At 53.8% G+C, this 23,916-nt stretch overlaps 1 protein-coding gene across 3 annotated transcripts; it reads right to left on the reverse strand.

Annotated features, from left to right (window-relative positions):
- Nucleotides 1-365: 365 nt before the first annotated feature.
- On the reverse strand, nt 366-23,438 carry ATP8B2 (ATPase phospholipid transporting 8B2). Of its 3 annotated transcripts, none has more exons than XR_014246720.1 (29): nt 23,240-23,438; nt 20,702-20,769; nt 18,407-18,465; nt 17,930-18,043; nt 17,712-17,810; nt 17,380-17,441; nt 17,206-17,278; nt 16,856-16,926; nt 16,526-16,605; nt 15,110-15,268; nt 14,806-14,894; nt 12,753-12,949; nt 9,820-10,028; nt 8,915-8,958; nt 8,491-8,656; nt 8,008-8,196; nt 7,740-7,855; nt 7,487-7,651; nt 7,291-7,402; nt 7,047-7,176; nt 6,778-6,922; nt 6,414-6,597; nt 6,045-6,268; nt 5,691-5,774; nt 5,105-5,350; nt 4,816-4,954; nt 2,672-2,802; nt 1,097-2,408; nt 366-511 (listed from the first exon to the last, which is right to left on the reverse strand). XR_014246720.1 is itself a non-coding variant. In XM_082399234.1 (29 exons), exons 2-28 carry the CDS (start codon nt 20,730-20,732, stop codon nt 2,130-2,132), a joined length of 3,597 nt encoding a protein of 1,198 aa, XP_082255360.1. In that variant the 5' UTR covers nt 20,733-20,769; nt 23,240-23,438; the 3' UTR covers nt 518-1,238; nt 2,103-2,129. The 3 variants fall into 3 exon arrangements, 2 of the variants coding, with proteins under 2 accessions (XP_082255360.1, XP_082255361.1); XM_082399234.1 differs by lacking the exon at nt 366-511 and having other exon boundaries at nt 518-1,238; nt 2,103-2,408; XM_082399235.1 differs by lacking the exon at nt 366-511 and having other exon boundaries at nt 1,584-2,408; nt 7,047-7,152; nt 23,240-23,437.
- Between the last annotated feature and the right edge of the window lie 478 nt (nt 23,439-23,916).

Consider the following 23,916-nt stretch of genomic DNA (forward strand, 5'->3'; position numbering starts at 1 on the left):
AAAAATCAAACTATTTACCCAGTACTTTCCCCTACACATACCCACCTATCTGGTATGTGTTAGGAATGAGAGTTTGGCTTGTGTTTGGAAAGGCAAACAGTCAAGGTCCTAAGCACCCGGCCATCAGCAGAACACAAAGTCCCTGTGATCCACATCAGTCCCGCCCACTGCCCCATCTTCCAGCTGAAACTCAGATCCCAGAAGGTGTGCAAACAGAGGAGGTGCTCTACCCCACCAGTCAGATTCTGTTTTCTCCACTTCGGCCCACATCTACCCACTCAGTTCCATTTAAGAAACAGTTTCTATCTGTCTTTACTTTTACCACCAGTCTTGGTTAAACATCAGAAAAGACACAAATTACACACTTCTCAGAAATTGGAATTTTATAAAAAGGCATTTTTCTCTTATATCCATAAAATGATATAATTTTTGCAAGTATAGAAATGTGTCATAAATTATACAGAATGTTCCTTAATTACAGCTCATTGCAACTTGGTACTTTCCTCCCTCCCTAAAAAATGAGAGAGAACCAAAAAAATAATATATATATAACTGTATATATATATATATATATATATTTATATTTATATAATATAGACAAACCAAATATGAAAAAAAAAATCATTTCCTCTTTGGTATAAAAATCAGACTCTCACCTTGAGAGACACACAAAGACATGATGTTGGGTTTGTAAACCGTGTGGCCTAAAGAATTTCCCTGTCAAGCTTTCCCCGCCCCCATCCCCTGCCCACCCCACCCTGCCTCAACGCAGCCCACCTCCAGTTCCCTTGGGACTCCCACATACCCCGCTCCCAGCTCCACACCATTCCTGAGTAACCCTCTCCACTACCAAAGACAAGGAAAAAATTCTTCCCAAGACTGATTTGGTAGCAACTAGCTTGGGAGATACGTAATTTGGGGAAGAGCTTCCTAGGTGTAGACGATGGAGAGGAAGGACAGGCAAGCCGAAGCTCTGCTGTCCAGACCAAGCCAGGCACGGGGCAGCCGCCTCCTCTGCTTTTCCCCACCACTCAGTACAGGGACCCCACCAACTCCCGCCGCGTGCGGGGCCTGGAGGGGCTGGGACCTCTTTTACCAGAGGGAGGAGTAGAGGTCGGCTTCCCTTCAGCCTCGTCTCGTGGTGCTCAGCTTCCCCTTTCGGGCCGCCTCAGGCGTGGGAAAACACCAACGAGGAGGGAGAAGGAAAGTCAGAACAGACTCTGCCAGTGAACTTGGGTCTAAATTTAAAATTAAAGAAAATGTTCTTAGGACTACATTTCACACCCAGCTTTAGGTCACTGAGAAGGACGGGGCCACTTTCCTAGGCTCCAGCCCAGTACCAGCAGGACTTCCGGAATCCAGGAGTTGCGTGTGTTGGGGAGGGGTAGCACTTCACTCTCAAGGTGAGGAAGGAGACAGGAGCAGACCCCTGTATACTCTCCCCGCACCCTCTGGCTGACAGGCACCTCCCTCCCTGGTCAGCCTCTCTGTCCCTCGTGGGCACCAGCTCCTCCCAAACCGCTCCACACCTAGCCGGCCTCCTCTTCCCCAGGAGAGTGAAGAAACCAATCACAACATAAAAGTCATATAAAGGCCTCCTCCACTTGCCAAATAAAAAAGACAAAACCAAACTGGACACAAACACAAATCAAGGAGAGACACACACACTGTGAGGGGCCCAGGGCCCCAGCAGGTCTCTGGCTTCCCGGCACGATACATTCTTGTGTAATTCAGGAACAGGGGCGCTGGGGCCCCTCTGGGGAGTGGGAGTAAAAAAATACAGAGATTACAGTCTCCCTGTGGGCTCCCAGGCAGGGCAGGGGCAGACACAATCTCTCACAGTTTTTTCTTCTGTTTTTGGTTCCACATCTGATCCCCCACTGGGGCTGGTCAGCCCCGGCTCTGCCCTTGGGGCCGGCCCCCTCCACCCTCCCAGATGCTAGGAGGGCCCTGGGCTGGGGATGCCCTGGCCACTCCTAGTGGGACCAGCAGGACAGAGTCTACCAGGGGAGATGGGATGAGGACCTGGGCAAGGAATGAGGACGCGCAGTTCCGAGATGCTGTCCTCTCGGTGGCCGGCCAGCCCTGCGTGCGCTGCTCACCGGCAAGGGGCGTCGCCGTCCCAGCCGTCACCCCTTGAGGGGCTTGTCGGCCCCTCCGCTGGGGCTGCTGGCGCTGTCACTCTTCTTCCTGCGCAGGCTCTCAATCCAGCTGGAGCTGGAGCGGGTGGTGAAGCCGGAGAGCGCCAGGGAGCTGAGCCGCATGTTTTTGCCAGACATGATGAGCTCCCCGAAGCCCTCCTGGTGGGAGAAGGCGTAGCCCGAGCGCCGGGAACCCGTGCGACCCACCCGCCTCATGCAGCGGTGCTGGGCCTTCTGCTTCTTCCTCACCAGCTGGGTGTAGCGGACCTGGTCGGGGAGGCGTGAGGGAAGGAGCCTCCGTCAGCGTCAGCGTGGCAGCGTCACACACCGCCTCAGGGAAGGGACCCAGAGCGCCCGGGATGGGGCAGGCACGGGCACCTCCAAGACTGCACAGGGCGGTCTGTCCCCGGGAAGGGCAGAGGACCACCATCCACGCACTTAACAGAAACTGCAGCCACAGGCGTATTTAAGCCTGAGGGCTTCCGGACACACGGGCTCCGTCCCCCAAAGCAGACAGCCTGGCCTCTCACCGTGTCTGAGAGATCCGGCTTCAGGTTCAGCTTGAGGAACCGAAAGGCGACCACAGGCATGATGCAGACGACTGTGGTGAGCACGATGGTCAGCCACACGGTGGGCTGGGCCAGGGTGTTCTGGGCATTACCTGGGGACAAAGGAGTCAGGGGCCCTGGGAGTCACAAAGCAGGTGCAAGGGCAGCACACCCCCGCTGAGTTCCCCATTTCTTTTTCTGGCAGCCCCACTTCCCCAGTCTCAAAACCTAAGTCATCCCTGGCTTCTCTTTCTCTCTGCTCTCCAAATATTTATCTCCAAATTGGACTCTAGCTCCAAACTCTGAAAACAACTTCAGACCTGCTTTGTTTTGTCTTTTTTTTTTTTTTTCTTTTTTTTGGCTGCATGACACGCAGGATCTTAGTTCCCCGACCAGGGATCGAACCTGCACCCCCTACAGTGCAAGCACCAAATGATAACCACTGGACCGCCAGGGAAGTCCCCAGACTTACTTCTTTATCTGCCTTAACCTGACATCTCTGTTGAAGGTCTAACAGGCATCTCGGTTTCACACGGCTGAAAGTGAACTACTGTTTCCTCCACCCCAATCTGCTCCACGTCTTCCCCAGCTCAGGAGATGCCACCACCCACTAAGCTGCCCCAGGTAAAAGCCCCGGAGTCAACCTGGTTCCTACCCCCACCATCTCAGGCCCCCATCCAATCTGCTGGCTCCATTTCCAAAATATCTATGGGATTCCACCACTTTTCACTTGACTCCAAGCCACCATCATTGTCACCTGGGTTACTGCTATAGCCTCCTAGCTGGTCTCCCTGTTTCTGCCTTTGCCCTCTACCTTTTATTATCCACAAAACAGTCAGAGTGATCCTGTAAAAACATAAATCAGTTTATGACATTTCCCTGCTCAAAACCCTCTGATGATGGCTTCCTATCACATTTAGATTAAAATTCAAAGTTCTTACTTTGACCTATAAAGGCTTAAATGATCTGGACTGATTCTCATCTCTGCCCTCCTGCCTCAGCCCTACCTTCCAACCTCGTTTCCTTCACTCCCCCAGCTCCTCTGCTGCTGACGACCTCCCCACAAGCCCTCACCTAAGGCTTCCATATCACTGTTTCCTCTTCCTGGGCTGTTCCTGTCCAGAGAGGCACATGGCTCACTCCTTCCCTTTATTCAGATTTCTCTGCGCCAAGGTCTCTTCCTCAAGAGGGCTTTGCTGATGACCCTTGTACCTTTCTACCTTGCTTGATGTTTTTTATAGGACTTATTGATTTCAGACATTGTAACTGTTAACTTGTAAATAATTTGTCTCTCTCACTGAAATATGAGATTCAGGAGGGCAAGGATTTTGCCTGTTTTGTTAACTGTTGCATCCCTGGCATCCAGGATAGCGGGTGACTGAATGCCCACTGGATTAAAGAATGAACAGATCTAAAGCAAATGCCAAGACCCGCAAATGAGTCTTTCACCTCATGCCTCCCAACCAGTCCCTCTTGGCCAACCACCAGAGCCACCCTGCGGCGGTTCTGAACACCCTTGCACTTGATCACTACAGCAGCTTCCTAACTGGCTGTCACTGCCACGTTCATCTTTCTAAGGTAATTCTTTGATGCCATTCCCCACTCTCTCCTCAAAAAAAAAAAAGAGAGGCTCCTAGCAAGTCAAATGCACACCTGACAGCCTGGCATTCTGATTCCTCAAATGGCCTGCCTTTCTAACCTCTCTTCCACTGCTTCTCAAAGGGTATTCTTGTCCCACCCTAGCTGGAGCACTCTCTATTTCCTGGAAATAAACAGCCTTTTCACACTTCCAGCTCTCTGACTTGGAATCTGGCTCCCCAATCCTGGCTACACCCTCAGCAGCCTCTTCTGTGGGACTATCCCTGACCACCCCACAAACAGTCATTTTGCTGACCGTGAAGCCTGCCACCCTTTCGCCTCCCTTGTAGCCTGGCAGGGCTGTTCTTCATTTTCATGGATATGGAGACCCTCTGAGGGCAGGGCCTGGGTCGGATACACCTAGATCCCCACAGCACCTTGCAGAATACCTGGCACATAAAGAGTGTTGAATAAATGCTTACCTACCCCATTAGTCCCAGAACAACTGTGATTCCTCACTGATTCAAGAGGAAGCCACAGGCACTCACCCACAAACCGGAACTGGTTTGGAAACATGTCGAAGAGCCCATTGCTGTGCATGGCAAAGAGGATAGCAAAGTAAACCGCCAGGCTGCCCCAGATGAAGAAGTGGTTGATGGCCGTCCAGTAGCCGGTATCCAGCCCAATCTGCAAAAAGCAGTTGTTACAGGCAGAAGGAGCACCCCCCCCAAAACCCAGTCCCCCCTCCCAGGAACAGAACTGCAGTGCCCAGGGCACCCCAAGGACAGGAGCCCCACCCCTTCCATAGGGGAGGCCAGTTCCCGGACTGCCTCCTACCTGCACACTGACCACGATGACCAGTGAAGTAGCCACGGTGACCGCAAAGGACTGGTAGTCAGCCAGCTGGGTGCCATCATCGCGGGTGGCCTCAGCAAACACCCCATAGGGGATGAAGAACATGAGCACAGACGTGTAGATGCCTTGGGCGATGCAGATGAAAAATTCCCGCTTGTTGAAGAGGAGGTTCAGCTGGCCTGGCTCGTACAGCTTAGGGTACTCCATGCTCCGCTGCTCCGGGACATCCTGTGTGCGGAGGGCCCGTGGCACAGGATGCCTCAGAAGCTGCCGCTTTAACTCAGGAAGGCCAAGGGCAGACTCTGTCCCCCTACCTCTTTTTTTCTAAATTCTTCGACAGCTATATCTGACCTCAAGCCAGCTGCCCCCAATCAATCTTTTGTTCAGCAACCCAGGGGAGTTACAGGGCAGGTGTGGCTGAGAGGGAGAACCAGCCACACCCTGCCCAGCTCACAGAACTGCCTTCCCAGGGACCACAGGCAGTGGGCACAAGCCTACCACTATCAGGTGGCTCCCTTGCAGCAACGTCTTTCTCCCCAGCCCGCCCGGTCATCCAACTCCCCCATACCTGATCGAAGACCCCCATAGCCAGGACTGGGAGGGAGGTGTACACGATGTTATAAAGGGTGATGAAATACTGGTCATAGACGGTCTGGAAGGAGAACAGGGAGCAAGAGAGGAGTGAACATGCAGTCTTTCTTCACTACAAATCAGGCGGAGGAAGACAGCCGACGTGGCATATGTGGAGGCCTAAGGAATTTTCTGGAACTCCCTCTCCACTTCTTCAACAAGCATTTTTTTAAATGCATGCATCAGACAACAGCTAGGCCCTAAGGGGACCAAGCAATGAACAGGACAGACACAATCTCTGTCCTTAAGGAGCTTAAGGATTGGCAAGTCAGGGGTCTGGGGAGCTCACTACCTGGGCCGAGAAGCCGCAGAAGAAGCCAAACCAGAAGTGGACCATGGTGAAAGCGAAGTTCTTGTAAAAGAAATAGCAGAGGAACTTGCACATGCGCAGGTAGGACCAGCGCCCATGCACCAGCAGGAGGCGTTGCAGGAACTTGAACTGGGAGAAGGAGTAATCGGAGGCCAGGACAGCCTGGATCCCTTCCTGCCCACTGATGCCCACACCAATGTGAGCCGCTGCAGAGACAAGAGATGACAAGAGGATGAAGACAGCCACACCCTTCAGACTCACATCACATTTCGGCCCCCTCCCCCATCATTCCTCCCTGGGCCCCTCTCCCTTCCCCAGCGCCCAGCCGCCACACCTACGCAGTCCACTCACTTTTGATCATGCTGACGTCGTTGGCTCCATCCCCGATGGCAAGGGTCACAGCCTTCTTGTACTTCTTAACCAGTTCCACCACTTGTGCCTTCTGCAAGGGGGTCACCCGGCAGCAGATGACAGCTTTGCAGGCACAGGCTGTCTCCAGAAACTCCAGCTCCATGTCTGCCTCTAACGCATGGGCCTGGAACACAGAGTGCTGAGAGAGCCCCAGTCTTCTCCAGGAGAGACCTGGGGGTCAGCTCCTCCCAGTCCCTTTAAGACCGCAGCCCCCCCGAAGTCCAGGGAAATGGGAACAAGGTAAGATATAAGAGCCGCTCTCTGAAAAGATACTACTGCCCAAGCAAAGGATGGCGACACTTACCAGGCTGTGCCCGTTGATGACCAGGGCGTACTCCCCAGCCACAGCTTCCAGGACAGAAGTGAGCTTGGAAGAAGAAAGCTTCTCCTGGTAGGTGAAGCCGTTGCCTACAGTGCGGGACGAGTCCATCATCTTCTCCCGGGCTTTCCTGTGAAGGGGGAAACGAGACCGTGGTCTGCCAGGACAGGAGCAGGGATTCAAGCCCGATCGGGGAACCTCTGCCCGACCCCCAGGTACAGTGCAGAGCATCTACCTGCCTCGGGCCTGTTTACCTGAGCTCCTCCCGCACTTCCAGGACCGTGTGGCCAGTGACAATGAACACCTCCGTCATGTCATCCGTCAGCATCTTGCAGGAATAGCCAATGTTCACAGCCGTCTCTACCAAGAGAGATTGCAGGAGCTCTGGACAGGCCCCCGACAAGGTCAGCGCACTTGCCAGCCCGATGTCCTAGGCTCATGCAAGGACCCCACGGGGCTGTGTCCAGATGCAATCTCCTCTGCCCTGCTGGTTCTCACCTTGCTTGTCTCCTGTCAGCACCCAGATCTTGATGTTGGCCAGCGTCAGGAGGGCGATGGTCTCTGGAACCCCTTGCTGAAGCTTATCCTCAATGGCCGTGGCGCCCAGCAGCTGAAAATACCACAAGGGTCCCTGGGAAGAGAGTCCAGGCACGACCCCTCCTTGCCCACCCTTGGCCCGTTCTGCAGCCCATACCATCATGTCGCTCTCAACCTCCTCGTAGATGCTGGCCAGCCGGTCCTCCCGGCTGTCCTGGGCCAGGCTGGCCTGGAGCCGTCTCTCGGCCCACTCCTCGTAGTAGTCTTCATCCAGATCCTTGTAGGCCAGGACCAGGGTCCTCAGCCCTTCGCCCGCGTACTCCTGGAGCAGGAGTCAAGGGAGTCAGCCCCCAGCCCCTCCCACCACCCCGCGAGTAGCAGGACCACAGGGCCCCCTTCCTCACGCCTACATTCAGGTGGTCAGCGGTGGTGTTGAGGAGCTCCTGGGTGGAGTGGTGAAGTCTGTCCAGCAAGATGGTGTCAGCCCCTTTGCAGTACAGTCGGATCTTCCCCTCTGGATTCCGCACTACGGGTGGGGCGGGGGGAGAACGTCCCAGAAAAATTCAGGCAGCTGAAGCCCCCCATCCTTAAAACATCAAGGGTCACCCAGTACACCTCACCTATCCCGGGTCTGCATGCTGCCCCTGAATGCCCCCGGCACCCCCGTCCCGGCCTCACCTATGACTGACATCCGTTTGCGGATGTTGTTGAAGTCCAGGATGGCCAGCAGCTGGTAGGTGATGGCTGTGCCCATCTCGTGGACAGTGATGGTCTTGGGTGTACGAGAGCGGAATACGAAGCCGAAGTTCCTGGCTGCGGTGACCAGAGCCCCCTCGTCTGGCGACTGGGCTTTGTAGTACAGCTCCCCTGGGTGGGGAGGAAGAACACAGGTGGTGTCAGTGGCCACGTTCTCAGCCGAGTGTCCCGCCCAGGAAGCCCCAGGCAGCCGCACTGCAGACCACAGCCCGAGACCAAAGGCACAAGTCAGGTGGGGGAGAACACAAGCCAGATCCTCGGCGCACCTTCGTGCTTCCTTTTTTTTTTTTAAGGCCGTGCTGTGCGGCACGTGGGATCTTAGTTCCCTGACCAGGGCTCAAACCCGTGCCCCCTGCATTAGAAGCGTGGAGGCTTAACCACTAGACCTCTGGCGAAGTCCCTCACCTTCATTCTTTTCTTCTGACATGACGGTGTGACACAGGGAAAGGAGGCGGAAGAACTCGTGCGTGTGTGGGTCCCCCATCTTGACAGCCTCCAAGAGGGTAGGGTCCCAAAATAAGAACTTCTTGTCAGCCAGAGGATTGAAGGAGAAGTTGACGGGTTCAGGCCTCTGGAGCAGGTAAGAGGGCGATCAGGAAAGGGTGGGTCACTAGGCTGCCTCCCAGGGAGGCGCTGTCCCCACCAAGATCCTGTCCACTGTGGACCTCAAGATTCCCACTTCTGCTACCAGCTCTTCCTTAGAACACCATTTCCTCCAAGCAGCTTCCATTTCCTGACCAGACAACACATCACTCCTACCCACACCAACCCTGCCCAGGCACCCTGTGTTTCATTGGCACAGACAATCACCATGGGGTCTGGACCTTACCTCTCCCAATTCAGCTTTGTGGCCCAGGACATCGAACACGTCACCTACACACAGCCAGGAGAGAAGGAGAAGCAACGTCAGAGCTCGAGATCTTGCAGAGCAGGGGGAGAAGCCTCCAGTGCAGGACCCCCCCAGGCATCTGGAACCCGCAACCCTAGTCCCTGAGTAAATGTCACCCAGATTCACACGGCTGACTCAAAGGACAGGAGGCGCAGGCACCCTGGATCCTCAGAACCCCAGGACTGAAAGCCATGACATCCACTGCTCCCCATCCCCGTCCACGCTCCAGCTCTCCCCCCCAGGGCAGCTCCAATTCCACACCCATGTCCCCAGGGCTCCCAGGCCCCTTCGGGCGCCTTTCGCTCTTTAGGTCTGCACAGCAGACGAAGCCTCACACACTGGCCATGGGGCCTGGGTTAGTATAGAAAGCAGTTAGGAAAGGGGTTCACTCTGCATAAAAGACCCCACACACCCTGTGCAAGCCATCCCAGCAGCTCAGCCACAAGGCCACTGCAGCGGGGCCACACTGGAAAGGCCATGGTCACATTCCAGAGACTCACAAGGGCCCTGGACAGCAACACGGGGAGAGTCTAGACTCCACCAGGGCTGACAAGGTCCAACCTGGCCGGGGTGCCCAGGGGCCAGTGTCTAGGGCCTCACTTCAAACAGCCAAGGAGCTCCCCTACTGCCTGGAGCTGGGATCGGGGTGAGGGCGCCAGCAGAGGAGAGGGGAAGCACTGTCAGTGTCTACCTCCTGACCCGGGGCGCAGAGCATACCCTCTCAAGTCCCACAGACCCAGGTAGGAAAGAAGTAAAACCCAAACATCAAGACAATTGTGGGAGCCCCAGGAGCACAATCCTTCAGGCGAGACGCAAGCCCTCGGTCCCTGGAGGCGCAGCCCTACCGTAGCTGCGGCCGTTGATGGAGCACTTGTTGAAGACCATGATGTTCTGGGTGAGGGTGCCTGTCTTGTCGGAGAAGATGTACTCCACCTGGCCCAGCTCCTCGTTCAGGGTGGTGGTGCGCGCCTCCGCGGGCGTCCGCTTCTTCATGCAGAACATCTTCTTGTCCCAGTTGATGAAGTAGCTGTGGCCCAGGCGGATGACCTCCACGCTGCACAGGGTACAGGAGGTGAGGCTGGGGACAGGAAGGGGAGGGGGACCCCACCCCCACGGGCCTTCGCTGCAGGCCCTCCGCCTGGGGAGAAACAAGAACGGAGCGGATACCTGGGCAAGGACACCTGGGTGGGGGAGGGCAAGGAGAGCCTAAAGGTGGGGGTCCCCGACCCCGACCCTCCGACGCTCTCCAGACAAAAAGGTGCAAAGGGCCTGGGCAGGCGGGACAGACGGCACAGGCAGAGGAGAAGGGACTGCGGACAAGGCACTCGACCAGTTCTTACCTCAGGACTAATAATACAGAAACCATGCAGAGAAAACAAGAGAAAGTGCAAGAGAGAAGGAAGAGAAAAAAAAAAGAGAAAAAGAAATAATGAGGGTGCTGCGCGTGCCACAGGCACACAGACGCCCCTGCAGGGAGGGGAAACCGAGGAGGCCCTGGAGCCCGTGCCTCGCTGCCTGAACACAGGCCGAGCTCGCTCCTTCCGCCCGGCTCTGGGCTGCACAACCTGACCTGGGGTGTTTGGGAAGAAGGCAGGGCAGACTGAGATGCCGACTCCAGAAGGGAGCGGGGTCTCGAGAGTCTGGGCAATAACACCAGTTTACAATGGCACAGGGCTCTCAGCGTCCCAGAGGTCTGTTCGCATCATCCTCTTTACTAGGCATTACCCCTGGGATTCGGACTGTCAGCATCTCAGAAAGGGCCCCATGTTTAGGTCCAGCACAGCCAAGCAATGGGGCCACATCTGGAACCCTGCTTCCAACCCTGACTGAGGCTGCTGTCAGCATCCAGTTACCACACAAAAAATGAGCTGGCTGGAAATGCCTTAATGGCCTTTGCCCCACTCTGCTGATCAAGCGTCCCCTCTCCACCCTCTCCGCAAACACACGTACTGTAACCTGATGAGACTTAGAAACTTTCTCAGGCAGCTACCATGGGCTTCGAGTGAACTTGGATACAAAACAAAGACAGCAAAGTCCAAAGATGGAAAAAAAAAAAAAATCAGATCGGAAACAAGAAAACCTTTAAATAGTAATGAAATACCAGAGCTGCGATGATAATGATGAACACGCTACCACCTGTTATTCGTACAGTAATTTAATTTTTAAAATGTATTTTCCAATCTTGTATCTTATATCAAAATGTCCCTATGAAGAGGATGAAACTGGTATTATTCTTCCCATTTTACATGAGAAAACCAAGGCCCTAAGGGACTGTGGATTTGCCTGAGGTCACGTGGCTACTGAGTAAGCAGGACTAAACCACAAGCCTTCTGAGTCTCCTCCTAATGCTCGATAAAAACCCCACTGTCCACCCTCAGCACAGAAACTCCTTATCTCCTACTCACTGTCAACAGCACTAGGACTCAGTGGCTAGTGGGGAGATCTGAGGACGATCTGGGGAACCTATGTGAACAAAAACAACATATGGGAAGAGATCTGAGCATCTCTGTAAAGCATTTCCTTAAAAATGTCACAGGTTGGGAGTTCCCTGGCGGTCCAGTGGTTAGGACTCTGCGCTTTCACTGCCGAGCGCCTGGGTTTGACCCCTGGTCAGGGAACTAGGATCTCACAAGCCACGCAGCCAAAATAATAATAATAATAATAATAAAGTATACAATTTGATAAATTAAAAAAAGTCACAGGTTCTCTTATCTCAAGTGCAAGGCACTAAATACAAAGAGATCGTCTCTCTTCTTGCCATTCTTTCTTCCTCCTGCATCCCCCCGCCCTTCCTGTTCATTCTCCCTGTTAACATTATCTTTCCTGCAAACATCCTAGATGTCCTCTTACTCCTATTCATGCTGTTAACCACTGCCAGCCAACACTTCCTAAAGCATTCTTTAGATTTTTTTAAAGAATCTTTTAATGGTTTACTAAGTAAAAGTCCATTGGCAAAGATTCAGGACCCTCCACGATAGGGAACAAGCTTATGTTTCCAGCTCTCTGTCTCACAGGCCCCCACTCACAGTCCATGCTCCTGCCAAACTGTCCCAGGACCAACCATTCCAAGGTCCCTATCTCTGTGCCTTTGCTTCCAGCCCTCTCCTCCAGGCTCCACCTTCACCCATCCCTGCCGCCATTCAAAGCTCAGTTCACCAGCAACCTCTTCAAAGATGTCCTCCCTGATTAACTATGCGGGGAGTAATGCTCTTCCAATCCTTATGGCACTTTGTGCCTCTGTGGTATCTCAGTGGGATGCATGGTAGCTCGGTGTCTTTCACTGTTTGCATCTCTCCTCCCCTACCAGTCTGCTGCTTTTGAAGGCAGAGGCTGTATTACACATCAACTGTGTCCCCTTGCTTTACACATAAGGGTAACACTGAAGGTGTTACAGCACTAGTTCCCATTTTGTTTTAGAACATGTTCAGATTTATCTCCCTCTACTAGACTGAAGCTCCTGGAGGGAAGGAAATCCATTCCTAATACATCTGTATGTGCCACAGCACCTAGCATGCTTCTTTGCACAAAGTCGGCATGCGATAAATATGTGCTGAATAAATCAATATGGTTTTTGTTCTAATACAATCCAAAGTACCAGGAAACTGTGGTGAAGTTTGCTTTGTACAGAAAGATAAACAGGTAATATAAAATGTTCACAGCACAGGAAGGAGAGGACCCCAAGTTCCCTCTCGAGAATTTCACCTTCACAGAAGAGAGAAGTTTGCCAAGGGACCACCTGAGCTCCCTGGAGAGACCCCAGAGCAGAGAGAGCGCATACCTGACATAGAGCGATATGGGCACGACGGTGTTGAGGATGATGATGTAGGACCAGAAGGAGAGGAAGCCAGAGAAGAAGGCACTGTCCACCGCCTCATCCCAGGGCAGGTAGACCTGGAAGCGTGTCCCGACCTCGTGCTCCCAGATGGCATTGCCAATGGCTAGGATCACCCCCATGCAGACCAGAAATCCAAAAATCTGCAGAGGAATGAGAAGCAGAGGCTAAGCTGCCACTTAGGAAGCCCTCAAAACCAAGAGCATCCCTGAAGGTCACCACTGGTACCCTGAGCCCTCGAAAGCTCAGGCATCTTTTTTTTTTTTTTTATAAATTTATTTATTATTTATTTATTTTTGGCTGCGTTGGGTCTTCGTTGCTGCGCACCGGCTTTCTCTAGTTGTGGCGAGTGGGAGCTACTCTTCGTTGCAGTGCACAGGCTTCTCATTGCGGTGGCTTCTCTTGTTGCAGAGCACGGGCTCTAGGCATGCGGGCTTCAGTAGTTGCGGCACGCAGGCTCAGTAGTTGTGGCTCGCGGGCTTAGCTGCTCCATGGCATGTGAGATCTTCCCAGACCAGGGCTCCAACCTGTGTCTCCTGCATTGGCAGGTGGATTCTCAACCACTGCGCCACCAGGGAATCCCCTCAGGCATCTTTAAAATGGTGGCATGCTCTAGTGGGAAGCACCCAGAACTGGTGACAGGTTCTAGTCTGTCACTGACCATCATGTGGACTTTTTCTCACGACGTTTTCTCAACTGTATGCTGGGAGGGCTGAAATGGTTGTGTAGCTCCCACTCTGACATCCTAGAACATTTGGGAGACCTCAAAGATGGTAAGAGTGGGGGTGAGCTACTTTCAACATACCAAAGAAGCTTATTAGAAATCATCCATTTACTGGAGCTAAGCCTCTACAAGCCAACAAAAATGCCGGGATTTCCCTGGTGGTCCACTGGCTAAGACTCCATGCTCCCAACGCAGGGGGCCTGGGTTCAATCCCTGCTCAGGGAACTAGATCCCACATGCCACAACTAAGAGTTCTCATGTTGCAACTAAAGGTCCCACATGCCACAGCTAAGACCCAGCGCAGCAATAAATAAATAAATAAATATTTTTAAAAAAATGCCAAGTTTCTGTAATGTTCATTATCTTATACAGATTGCCAAAAAAAGTTTTTTAACCAAGACACAAATTATGTCTTCATAAATGTAAATTTCTTAATAGTCAAAAAACTTATAAAGCTTGGAGTCCTTGAAGAAGGATCATAAGAAAGTTTTGGTGGTTTAAAAGAAAAAAATTGAGACCATTGTGTGATTTCAGACATCTATCTTCAAAGTTGCCTCCACTCTGGATGCTTTGAAACAAAGCAGGAACCATCCTGATGCCCAAGGACTACCAGGGGGCGATGCAAGCCTTGGCCTGATAGCCTCTCAGGCTGGGGTTTCTGCAAACCCTTCAAGGCCAAGGAGGAAACTGTCTCACCAGAGGCTGACCCCAGCTTTTGCAAGCTGGCGTGTGGGGGGCAGGCAGCAGGCAGTGGGAGCACAAGAAGGGGAGGAGAGCCCAACAAGGAGCTCAAATTTCTAGCCAAACAAGGGAAGGATTCAGGAATTGCCAAAAACTAAAACAGAAACTTTTCCTTTGGGATCCTTTGCTCTTGGAAGTCAGGGGAAAAGACCCTGCTATCCATACTCCAAATGGAAATTTTTCTTTTAATTCGCTCTCCATCCCCATGAAGGCCTCCTTGTCCCTGGCAAAGCAAACAGAAGGTCACATGCTAAGCTAAGTCACCATCATAACTGGAATCCAGAGAAGGGAAGATTTGTTTTAACTTTCTTTAAGTTGTTGATTCATGCACGCTCCTAAGGATTTTTAAATAACATCTTCCAAGTCCAAAAAGAGCCTGAAATAAACACTGTCTTTGAGTGGTTGACCTGCCAGTGGCTTTAAAGCTAAAACCTGAAGGCTGACTACTGACCAGAGAGGAGAGATGGAAGTAAAGGGACCCGCCCAGGGAGAACCAGAAGGGCAGGGGCAGGAACCATATGTGGGATGCCTTACCCAGAGCACCAGTGTATTCATTAGGCGATCAATACTTGTTCTCTTGAATTTTGTCCTGCCGCTGTTCTGCATCAGCTTAGTGTCAGGACCTAGAAAGGAATGCAAAGGGCTGGGAAAGCCAAATAACAAATCTGCCTCTGGGCTTCTGCCCCGGTCCCCAGACTACAGGACATCAGGGTGGAAGAGAGACACTGGCTGGATGAGAAGCTTGGATCCAGGGCCCACTTAGCCTCCTCCCACATTCCTGCGGGAGGGTGAAGGTAGCAACTCTCACCCTTCTTTCTTTGGGCCCTAGGAGGCTCACCTGCAAAGATGACCAGCCCGAAGCACCACTCGGTGTTTCGCAGCACGCAGCCCCGCAGCAGCATGTTCTGGTTGCTCAAGGGGAACTTGTTCTCCTTCCAGTAGAGGGTTCCGCTGAATTTGTCCAGCTTATTGTTGGGAGGTTCGCAGATCACTTCACCTGAACAGAAGACAAGAGTGCCCCCGCTCGAGGTGCAGTCTGTAGCTTAACCACGAGACAGCAACACAGAAAAAGCAGCTGCAGGGAGATGGTGTTAGGATGTAAGCCCATCACACACTGCTGGTGGGAGTGTGAACTGATGCAACTTTCTGGGAAAGGAATGAGCAGCATGAACTCCCATTAAAAGTATACATGCCCTCAGACCCAGTAATCCCACCTTGAGGACTCATTCTACAGAAATGATAGCATAGGGCTTCCCTGGTGGCGCAGTGGTTAAGAATCCGCCTGTCTGTGCAGGGGACACAGGTTCGAGCCCTGGTCCGGGAAGATGCCACATGCCGTGGGGCAACTAAGCCCATGCGCCACAACTACTGAGCCTGCGCGCCACAACTACTGAGCCCACGTGCCACAACTACTGAAACCCACGCGCCTAGAGCCCGTGTTCCACAACAAGAGAAGCCACCCCAATGAGAAGCTCGTGCACCACAACGAAGAGTAGCTCCCCCTCGCTGCAACTAGAGAAAGCCTGCGTGCAGCAACCAAGACCCAACACAGCCAAATTAAAAAAAAAAAAAAAGAAATGATAGCATAGCTCACAACAATTTTATTGAAGCATTATTTGAAGAGTAAAAGACTGGAAACAACTGAATAGTCAGGGGAGAGCTGAATAAATTACAATACATCAATTCTTTGAAACATTATATGGTTATGAAAAAGAATGATGTAAATTTCTTTACATAGCGACATGATAAGATACTTATGATGAATTTAATAAGTACAGAAAGGCGGTTGCAGAGATTTTAGTACAGTATGATCCCATTGATTTATGCTCACGTGTCTGTATAAACAGAGAAAAGTGTGGATGAATACACACTAAACTGCCAGTTAATGTGACTACCTAAGGAGACTAGAATTGGAGGGAAGGAGGGCTTTTTCTTATACATGCTACATAGTTTGTCTTGCTAGAAGGAGCATATATCATTATTCTGAGACGAATAAGAAATAAGAATAAGCTGAATTTCAACATGTACAGCAAGGAGGGAGCTATCAGCCATGAAGATCTCTTGAAATGACCATCAATTCACAAGTAAATGATAGCCACCCGGCATTCCTGACACCCCTGCTCCCCAACCACCCAAAAAAGTCCAGGGCGCTGCATAATCACAGGAACAAGAAGCCAAAAAGAGAAGGCACAATTTAAAGCCCCAAACCCACCCATCTCCTCTACCTGAAAGTTGCTTCTCCAAAACTACTCACCATCAAACTTGGCAAGCTTACTGATGTCTCCCAATTCCGAGGTGACCGGAATCGCCTGCCGTACTTTCATGTTGGTCTCTCTGGAAGGACAGTGTCCCTGAGGCCTGGTTCCCTTCCCTTCCTCTAGATTCTACCTGGGGGCACCTGACCATGGAGCACCACCACCCCCAGGCATTACGAGGTAGGTAATTCTTTTACACACCCAAAGCCTTTCTTACCCATCAATTTTCCAAAAGGTACAGACCCCAGACCTGGGAACCTCTTTCAAAAACAAGCTTGTTACCCCAAAGGAGGCAGAAGGAGATGTGTGACACTGAGCATGCGACTTACCCATCGAGTTCTGCTGTCTCTATGTAACACAGCCCATGGGGCTCACTGCTGGAAAGGAGGAGGAGATCCGCCTAGAAAGAAAACCTAGTGAGAAGGCCAAAGACCCAATCCTCCACCCCCAATGGACTCTTTGATGATCCCTCCTTCCACTAAGCACTCTTGGTTTGCTTAGTCCCAAGCACGTGAATGGCTAGAAAGGAGGCATATTAATATGACACAGAAGCTTCCCACTCAAGGAGGTTTCCTCCCATGGGTGTTTAAGAGGCAATAGTCAATCAGGAAAGACTCATCCCTTTCTGCCAAAGTAAAGGGAGAGCCCTGTAGGCCTAGAGGGGCACCTTGTCCCTTACCGCCACAAACTGGTTATTTTCTAGCTTGATAATATCACCAACACAGACATTCATCCACTGCTCTTGCTGGAGGCTGAGGCAATGAGAAGATAGAGAAGAGGCTGTCAGTAGCTAGAGAAGTTCCCAGGGGACCCCTTTCTTCCCCAAGGCCCTCAGTCTCCAACAGGCACTCACATTCCATTGATCAGCACCTGAGACTGACGGTTATTCACCTGGTTATCACTCCTGTGGCGGAACTGAAGAGAGGAAAGAAAGGTAAGACACCTTCTCCTGCTCCAAGGGACTTAGATGATCAGTGGAATGCAGAGCACACTGGGTACCACCTTGTCTACACCTGTTCACAGGTCTACTCTCTTCCTGACTCCCCCTCCCTACTCTCAGCCAAGATATCATGGATCTAGCTGGACCAGGTAAGGGATGGCAAGGTCACCAAGGAATTGTGCTGGGTGGAGGAAGGTGAGTTGTGGGGTGGGGCGTGGGAAAAAGGTAAAAGAACGACAACTCACATAGTCATCAGTGGCGTCTTTAACAGCTGTGATTGTGAGGACAAGAACCAAAGGCACAATGGTGGTGAACCAGGACAGGGAGGAGATCTGTGGGATCAACTGAAAAAAGGAAAGAGAAGTCATGCCTCCGAGGCCCCGTCTCGTTTCCCCTAGACCTTTCTCTTCCTTGACTTTATTTCGCTTTGTGAGTTGCAAAGGGTTTACCACAGGTCACTTACCTGCAGAATGAGAAGGAACAGGAAGTAGGTATTGGCAACTTCCTGGAACTGCTCAAAGAGGTTGACAGGCAGGAAGGTGAGAATATTGTACTTGGAGGTCTTGATGCAGTTACTCTGTGGCAGTGGGAGAGAAGATCATGAGGCAGCCTCCAAACCCAACCCAGAACGAGACTGAGGCTGCCTCCTCCATCTACACTTTCCAAACCTCTGTCCCCAAAAGCCAGTGACCAGAGGTGTGGGAGGGCGAAAGAGGAGGAGAGAAGAGAGTCTCACGGGGTCAATGTATCCTGCTTCACTGACAGGTGAAGGCCATGAAAAATTCAGCACACAGCAGGTGGAGAGTGGCGAGGAGGCTGCCTTCCCCTCCCTCAAGCACTCTCCCAGCAGTCAGCCCTCTGTCCCAGCCTAGGACAGATGGGATGCACCTTTCCCCTTTCTGACTCAGGAGGAGAGCACAGGTGGTCTAGAGCCACTTACCGCATACTGGAATCTCTCATTGTATTCTCGGTCATTGGCCCGCGCCCTCCTTTCTTCTTCTGCAACAGAATGATGCTGCAGTCAGAAGCAAACTGAGGCCTGGCCCAACACCTTGTCAGGCCCACCCCACTCTATGGGTTTTCCACTGAGGGCCCTTGGTTCCTTCCACAGCACACAGTTTTTAAGGAGTTAGCACCACACCTGAGGTGCCACTAAAGTCTTCCCTCTAGTCCACCTCTCACCACCAGCCTGACCACTGGGCTCTGCAGGTATTACATTCTCAGGACAAGATGCCTTCTCCTTTCCTCACCAACAACCATCAAGGTCTTCCACTGGGGACACTCAGTTTCTCTCCCCCATCCCTCTAATTAATGCTGTAGGAATTAACGGTCTTGGGTATCTCCAGAGGAACAGCAGCTGAAGACACTAAGCTTCCTTCTCCTGGAAACCCCTGCAGATCCAGCCACGGTACTGCCTTCCTCCTAACCTAGTGGGTGGGGTGGGTGGCAAGACAGAGGGTCACTGTGCCCTGTAACTGCTCTGCGGCAGCAACCCAGCGCCACGTGCAGTCCCCCCTACAGAAGCCTCTGCTTGTCACATGTCATCAGCAGCGGCTTCTGACTGGCCCACAATGACATCATCTTATTTCAAAGCTCATCTTCAAGTCGGGGGGCGGGGGCTGGTCAGGGATATGGGTCATGCAGACTGAGACAGAGATGAAAGAGGGAGGAATGGGATGTAGTTGAAGCAGTTGCTCTCTAACCGTAACCTTTCTTGTGCCATCTGCACATATTTCCCCTAAACAACACATCTGTCACTTAGTGACAAATGAACTACACCTATTCTGAACACCCACAGATCTGGGACTGCAGGCACCAAGTTCAGGTCCCAAAACATGGGGTTGTCCTAGGAAGGGTTCTCCAGCCCATCTCCCATGGTCACGACCACAGGCTGAAAAAGGGGGTACCCTGGTTAGGTAGTAAACATAATGCAAACCTGTCCTGGAGCCAAAGGCAGCATTCCAGACGCCTTCCCTCACCCCCTTCCAAGCCCCCTGCAGAGCACACTGCAGTAACAAAAACCTCAGACCACTGCATCCTCTGCCTACCCAGAGTGCTCCTTCCCTGCGTGGTCACCTTACTCCCAAAACTTCTCCAGAGGGGACCCCTCAGGCTGAGTCGCCTGTGCAGTCACCAAAGACCATGCAAAAGGAGAGGTAGGGACCAAAACCTTCGGAGTCAGGATCTCTGGGTCTGCAGAGGACATGGGAAGGCTGGGGGAGGCAGGGGACAAGCGAATGTGAGGGAGGGAGGGGGTAAATTACGGGCTCGGGAGAGCTGCCAGTCGCTGCCTCCCGTTACCTGTCCCCCAAGAGGGCTTCTTTCGGCTCCAGGAGGGGGAAGCCCCGGCCCGGGCCCACTTCTCGGGCATCTCCTTGGGGACCGTCATGATCCCAGTTTGAGCGGGGGAAGGGCGGGCTGTCTGTTGGTCTGTCCTCGGCCTCAGCGGCTCCGATGGGGCGGCCCCCCGGGGAGGCACCGGAGCTGCGGCAGCTCAGAGTGGAGCCCCGGCCGTGTGGCGCGCGCCCCACCTGCAGCCCCGGCCATCCTCCCGGCCGCTCGCACCCGGCGACGCCGCGCGCTCTGCTGCGCCGCCCCCGCCCCCGATGCCCCCCGCGGACGCCAGCGCGCTCTGAGTGGCCCCGGACACGACTCGCACTCCCTGGGCTCCGCCCCCGCCCGCTCCCCCGACTGCAGGGGTAGCCGCCTGCCAGCGCGCCGCGTAGGCGAAAGCCAGCACGGAGTCCCGCCTCCCTCGGCCCGGCCAATGCGGGTGAGGGGACTGCCAGCGTTGTCCGGGGCAACCGCTTTCATCCCACCGCCTCCCACCCCCACCCCCGCCCTCAGGAAAACAAGGAGGACCTGGCCTTAGATGGGAAAATGAGGGGAGGAAACGAAGTGCGAGGACGGAGAAGGGATGGTGGGAACACAGCACCCCGGGCTCCCCAGACCACGGAATAGGAGCTCCAGGTGCCCCAAGATAAGATAAGAGTCTATGTGTTTGGGGGTGAGGGGCAGGTACTCAGCACCCTCCTGGGGAAGAACCCAGCTTAGGGAATCAAGGCGAATAATTCGGTTTCCTAAGGCTCCCCGCAGGATGGATAGGGCCTGCAATCTACCCTCCTTCAGGCTCATTACCTGTCGTCCCTCTTCCCTTTGCTCCCTGAGCCATAATAACACCCACTCTTGATGGTCCCAGGGATTTCCCCCCGACCCCGCCTCCTGCCTGTCTTACCTGGGGGGCGCTTTTTTGCACACAGTGCCATCTCACCCAGCAAGGTCCCAGCAATCCCATGGGAGACCCTGCAAGAAGGTGACATATGCGTGAGGTCAGGAAACTGAGGGTAACCTTCATTCCCCTTTTCAGACTCCTCCTGAAGGTTTTCTTCCCCATTTCTGAACTTGCCCCTCCCCCAGCCTTCCCCACTAACTCCACAGCAACACTCTGCTCTTACTACCCTGATAGGTCCCTGAGAAAGAAGAGGGAACTTCCCCACCGCCTCCCCCCATGCCTCTGCCTTGGATAACATGAGGGGACTGACCACTTACAAAAACCAAGACCTGCTGGGAAAGGAAGGGGGCAAAGAGAAGAGGCCAGATATTGACAGGAGGGGCACAACTCTCAAGGTACCCATCCCAGGGACAAAGGATACCCCATGTGCCCTCCTGGTGGCAGTGAGTGGGTGCCTGTGTTTACTGGAAAGCAGAATTTCCACTAAAGGGTGGGGTTGAGGGAACATGAGCCAGGAAACACCTGGCAGAGCATCAGGAAACAGGGTGGGCAGGCTCCACCCTTCTCAAAAAGCTTATAATCTTCCCATCCCCCCTCCATTACTGGGGCTTCCATTATCACCTCCTCCAGGGGAGCTCACTTTAGAGGCTTGGCCTTCACTTCCTGCACACAGTCCCCAAACCACTTCCTCTCAGTCTGGGTCAACCGCCCTTCTGGGCCAGCAAAGGGGTCTTTTCAACCCTGCTGGGGAGTCATCCCTAGCTCTCTCTCTCTCACCCCAAGCCTAGTCCAGTCAGTATGGCACTGGGTGCAAGCTCAGGGAGCATCAGTCAGATGGACCTCTGCTTCCTTCTATCTCCCCATGTCCTTCCTTTCACCTAAAAAGGTAAAAGCCCTGGCCTATAGACAGGGTCACAGAGCCTCATCCCAGCTTGGCTCAAAGGAAGCTGCCAGCCAGGTCCTGTGTCCTCTTGTCCACCTCCTCTTTCTTCGTCTGGGTGGAAAGCCTTCATCCCCCTTGGTTCCCCTGTCTCCAGCCTCCTGGGAACAACCTGCCAGCCTGTCAGCCCCAAGAGATACTAATTGTCTGTCTGCCCAGCCTCTATAATTACACACTCTGGCCAAGGCCCTGTCACCCACACCAGTTCTTCGTTCACTAAGCCGGACTCCCTTCCTGAACCCCAATCAGGCAATACCTAGAGCCAGAAGTCCTTTTCCTCTCTGACCCTCCCCAACCCTGGCAACCAAGGGTGCCTGGATCAGGAAGAAAAACCTCATCCACGTTTTCAGAGATGCCAAGCCTTCCTACAAGGCCCCCAGCCAGGGTCTCCACCCAGTCTAGAGTATGAGTCATACGAGGGTGGGGCATGGAGAGAGAGGTTAAAAGAGAGGATGCAAGGGTGGGCATCACAAGTTCCATAGCCAGCCCCGCCCTCAGGGAGGGAGGCAGTCAAGAAACACTATCAGCCTGAAGATCAGGGTTTGACTCTTATGAAAGAAAGAGTTAATGAAGGAGCTGCACAGGCTCTCAGGAGCCAGGAGTCTGGACACTGCCCAGGAAAGTTGTTTTACCTCTAAGACCCTGGGGAGACTGAAAGCTGGCTGGCCCCAGACTTCATCCCCTCTGGGGTGCCATAATAGGGAAGGAAAGGGAGCGGGGAGACCTGGGAACAGGGACCCTCTCACTTCTCCTTCCCAATCTCACACAGCCTGGGTTTTCTGAGCCCAGGCCCATTAGCCACGTCGCTCTGCCCCGTCACCCTGCCCCAGCCCCCTCTGCAGCCACATTTGGGATAAAAATAGCCAGCTCTGGGAAGAAGGCAATGCTCCATGGAGGAAAACGGCTCCTCCTCTAGGCCTGGCCCCTGCTCCCCTCCAGCCCAAACCCAGGAAGCCTGACCCCTTCTTTTAGAGGAAGCTGGCAGGGATATTTATGGGCAGGTCAGGAAAACATAAGAGAATGGAATCCAAGACCCCCAGCTCACTTGCCACCAACGCCTGGCCACTTTCCATGGCCAAGGACAGAACCCAGGACTCTCTCCCAGCTCTGGACTCCCAGAGCTAGGACCTCGCCTGGCACCGTTGGTCTTCCTCACGCACAGAGACCTCCACCTTACAGAGACAGCGCCCACCACCCCCAAACTCCCTTCTCCGGGCACCCAAACCCTCGGACCCCGGGTACTCCCCTCACCCCCACGACTCTGGCCGGTTCTCCCCTCTCCGCTGCTCCATAAGCTTCTCCTCCGCACTCCCGCGCCCCTTTGCTGGTCTCCACGCGCCCCTTCAGCACCCCACCCTCCCATCCTGCGGACGGCCTCCCGAATCTTCCCCACCCTCAGGCACCCAACACCATCTTCTCTCCAATCATCCACTCCCCCTCCTCCGTCTCACCGCAGCTCCGACTCCCTGTCCCCTGTCCTCCCCTGCCCACACCCCCCGCCCCGGCCCCTCCAGTCCCGAGTCCGCGTCCGCAGCAGCATCTCCCCCTGCCCTCCCGGCCCCGCGCTCCTGGGCTGCTGCCCCCGCCTTGCCAAACCTCACCTCAGCGCTCAGCGCTCGGCGCCCGCCCCGGCGGCCACGTCCTGCCCATGCCGGGGGCTGCGGCGGGGGGCGCTCGGCTCAGCTCCCCGCGGGCTCCCGCCCCCCCCAGCTGCAGCCCCTCTCCCCCCCGGGCCTCGGCCCGCTACTTTGTGTCAGTTTCGGCCACGGCGGGGCGGAAGTGACGGAGGTGGCGGGAGAGGGCGGGGGGCGGGAGGGGGTTTTGGGGAGGGATGAGGGAGAGGGAAGGCGGGAGCCGCCATCTTTGTGCGGGGCAGGGGGAGGGTCTTAACCCCTCTGATGCGCCTCCGCAGTGTGAGGCCGTGATCCCCACCCCACCCACTCTCCGATCCATCCCCGGTCAAAAACAAACAGACAAAAGTCTGGAGGCGAGAGAGCGCTGAGATTTTTTTCTTTTTTTATTTGAAAAAAAGGAAACAGAAGAACGCTGTTTATCTGCTAATGTGTGAGAGAGTTAGGGAAGCGGTGAACGACGAGCATTTTCCTCCGCGCCAGCTTTCTTTACCCCTACACTCATTCCCTCTGTTCCTTCGCCTTCTCTCCTCGCCCTGGCTCATCTCACTGTTCACCCTCTCCTTCAATGACACAGCCCGGAATGTCTAGGTATTGGGTCGTGCCTCAGTTTCTCCCGCTTGCTCTCCCAGTCTCTAGGCGCTTGC

The sequence above is a fragment of the Balaenoptera borealis genome (assembly GCF_965194805.1).
Source record: "Balaenoptera borealis genome assembly, chromosome: 1".
NCBI classification, from domain to species: domain Eukaryota; kingdom Metazoa; phylum Chordata; class Mammalia; order Artiodactyla; family Balaenopteridae; genus Balaenoptera; species Balaenoptera borealis.

Bases quoted from the DNA above. Each gene is read 5' to 3' on its own strand.
- ATP8B2 (XM_082399234.1), bottom strand. From the start codon at position 20,732: ATGGCACTGTGTGCAAAAAAGCGCCCCCCAG. The intron at 18,044-18,406 runs GTAAGTGGCTCT...CCACTGCCACAG, and splicing joins ATGAGAGATTCCAGTATGCG to AGTAACTGCATCAAGACCTC. The intron at 8,197-8,490 runs GTGAGGGACTTC...CTCCCCACCCAG, and splicing joins GTCAGAAGAAAAGAATGAAG to GGGAGCTGTACTACAAAGCC.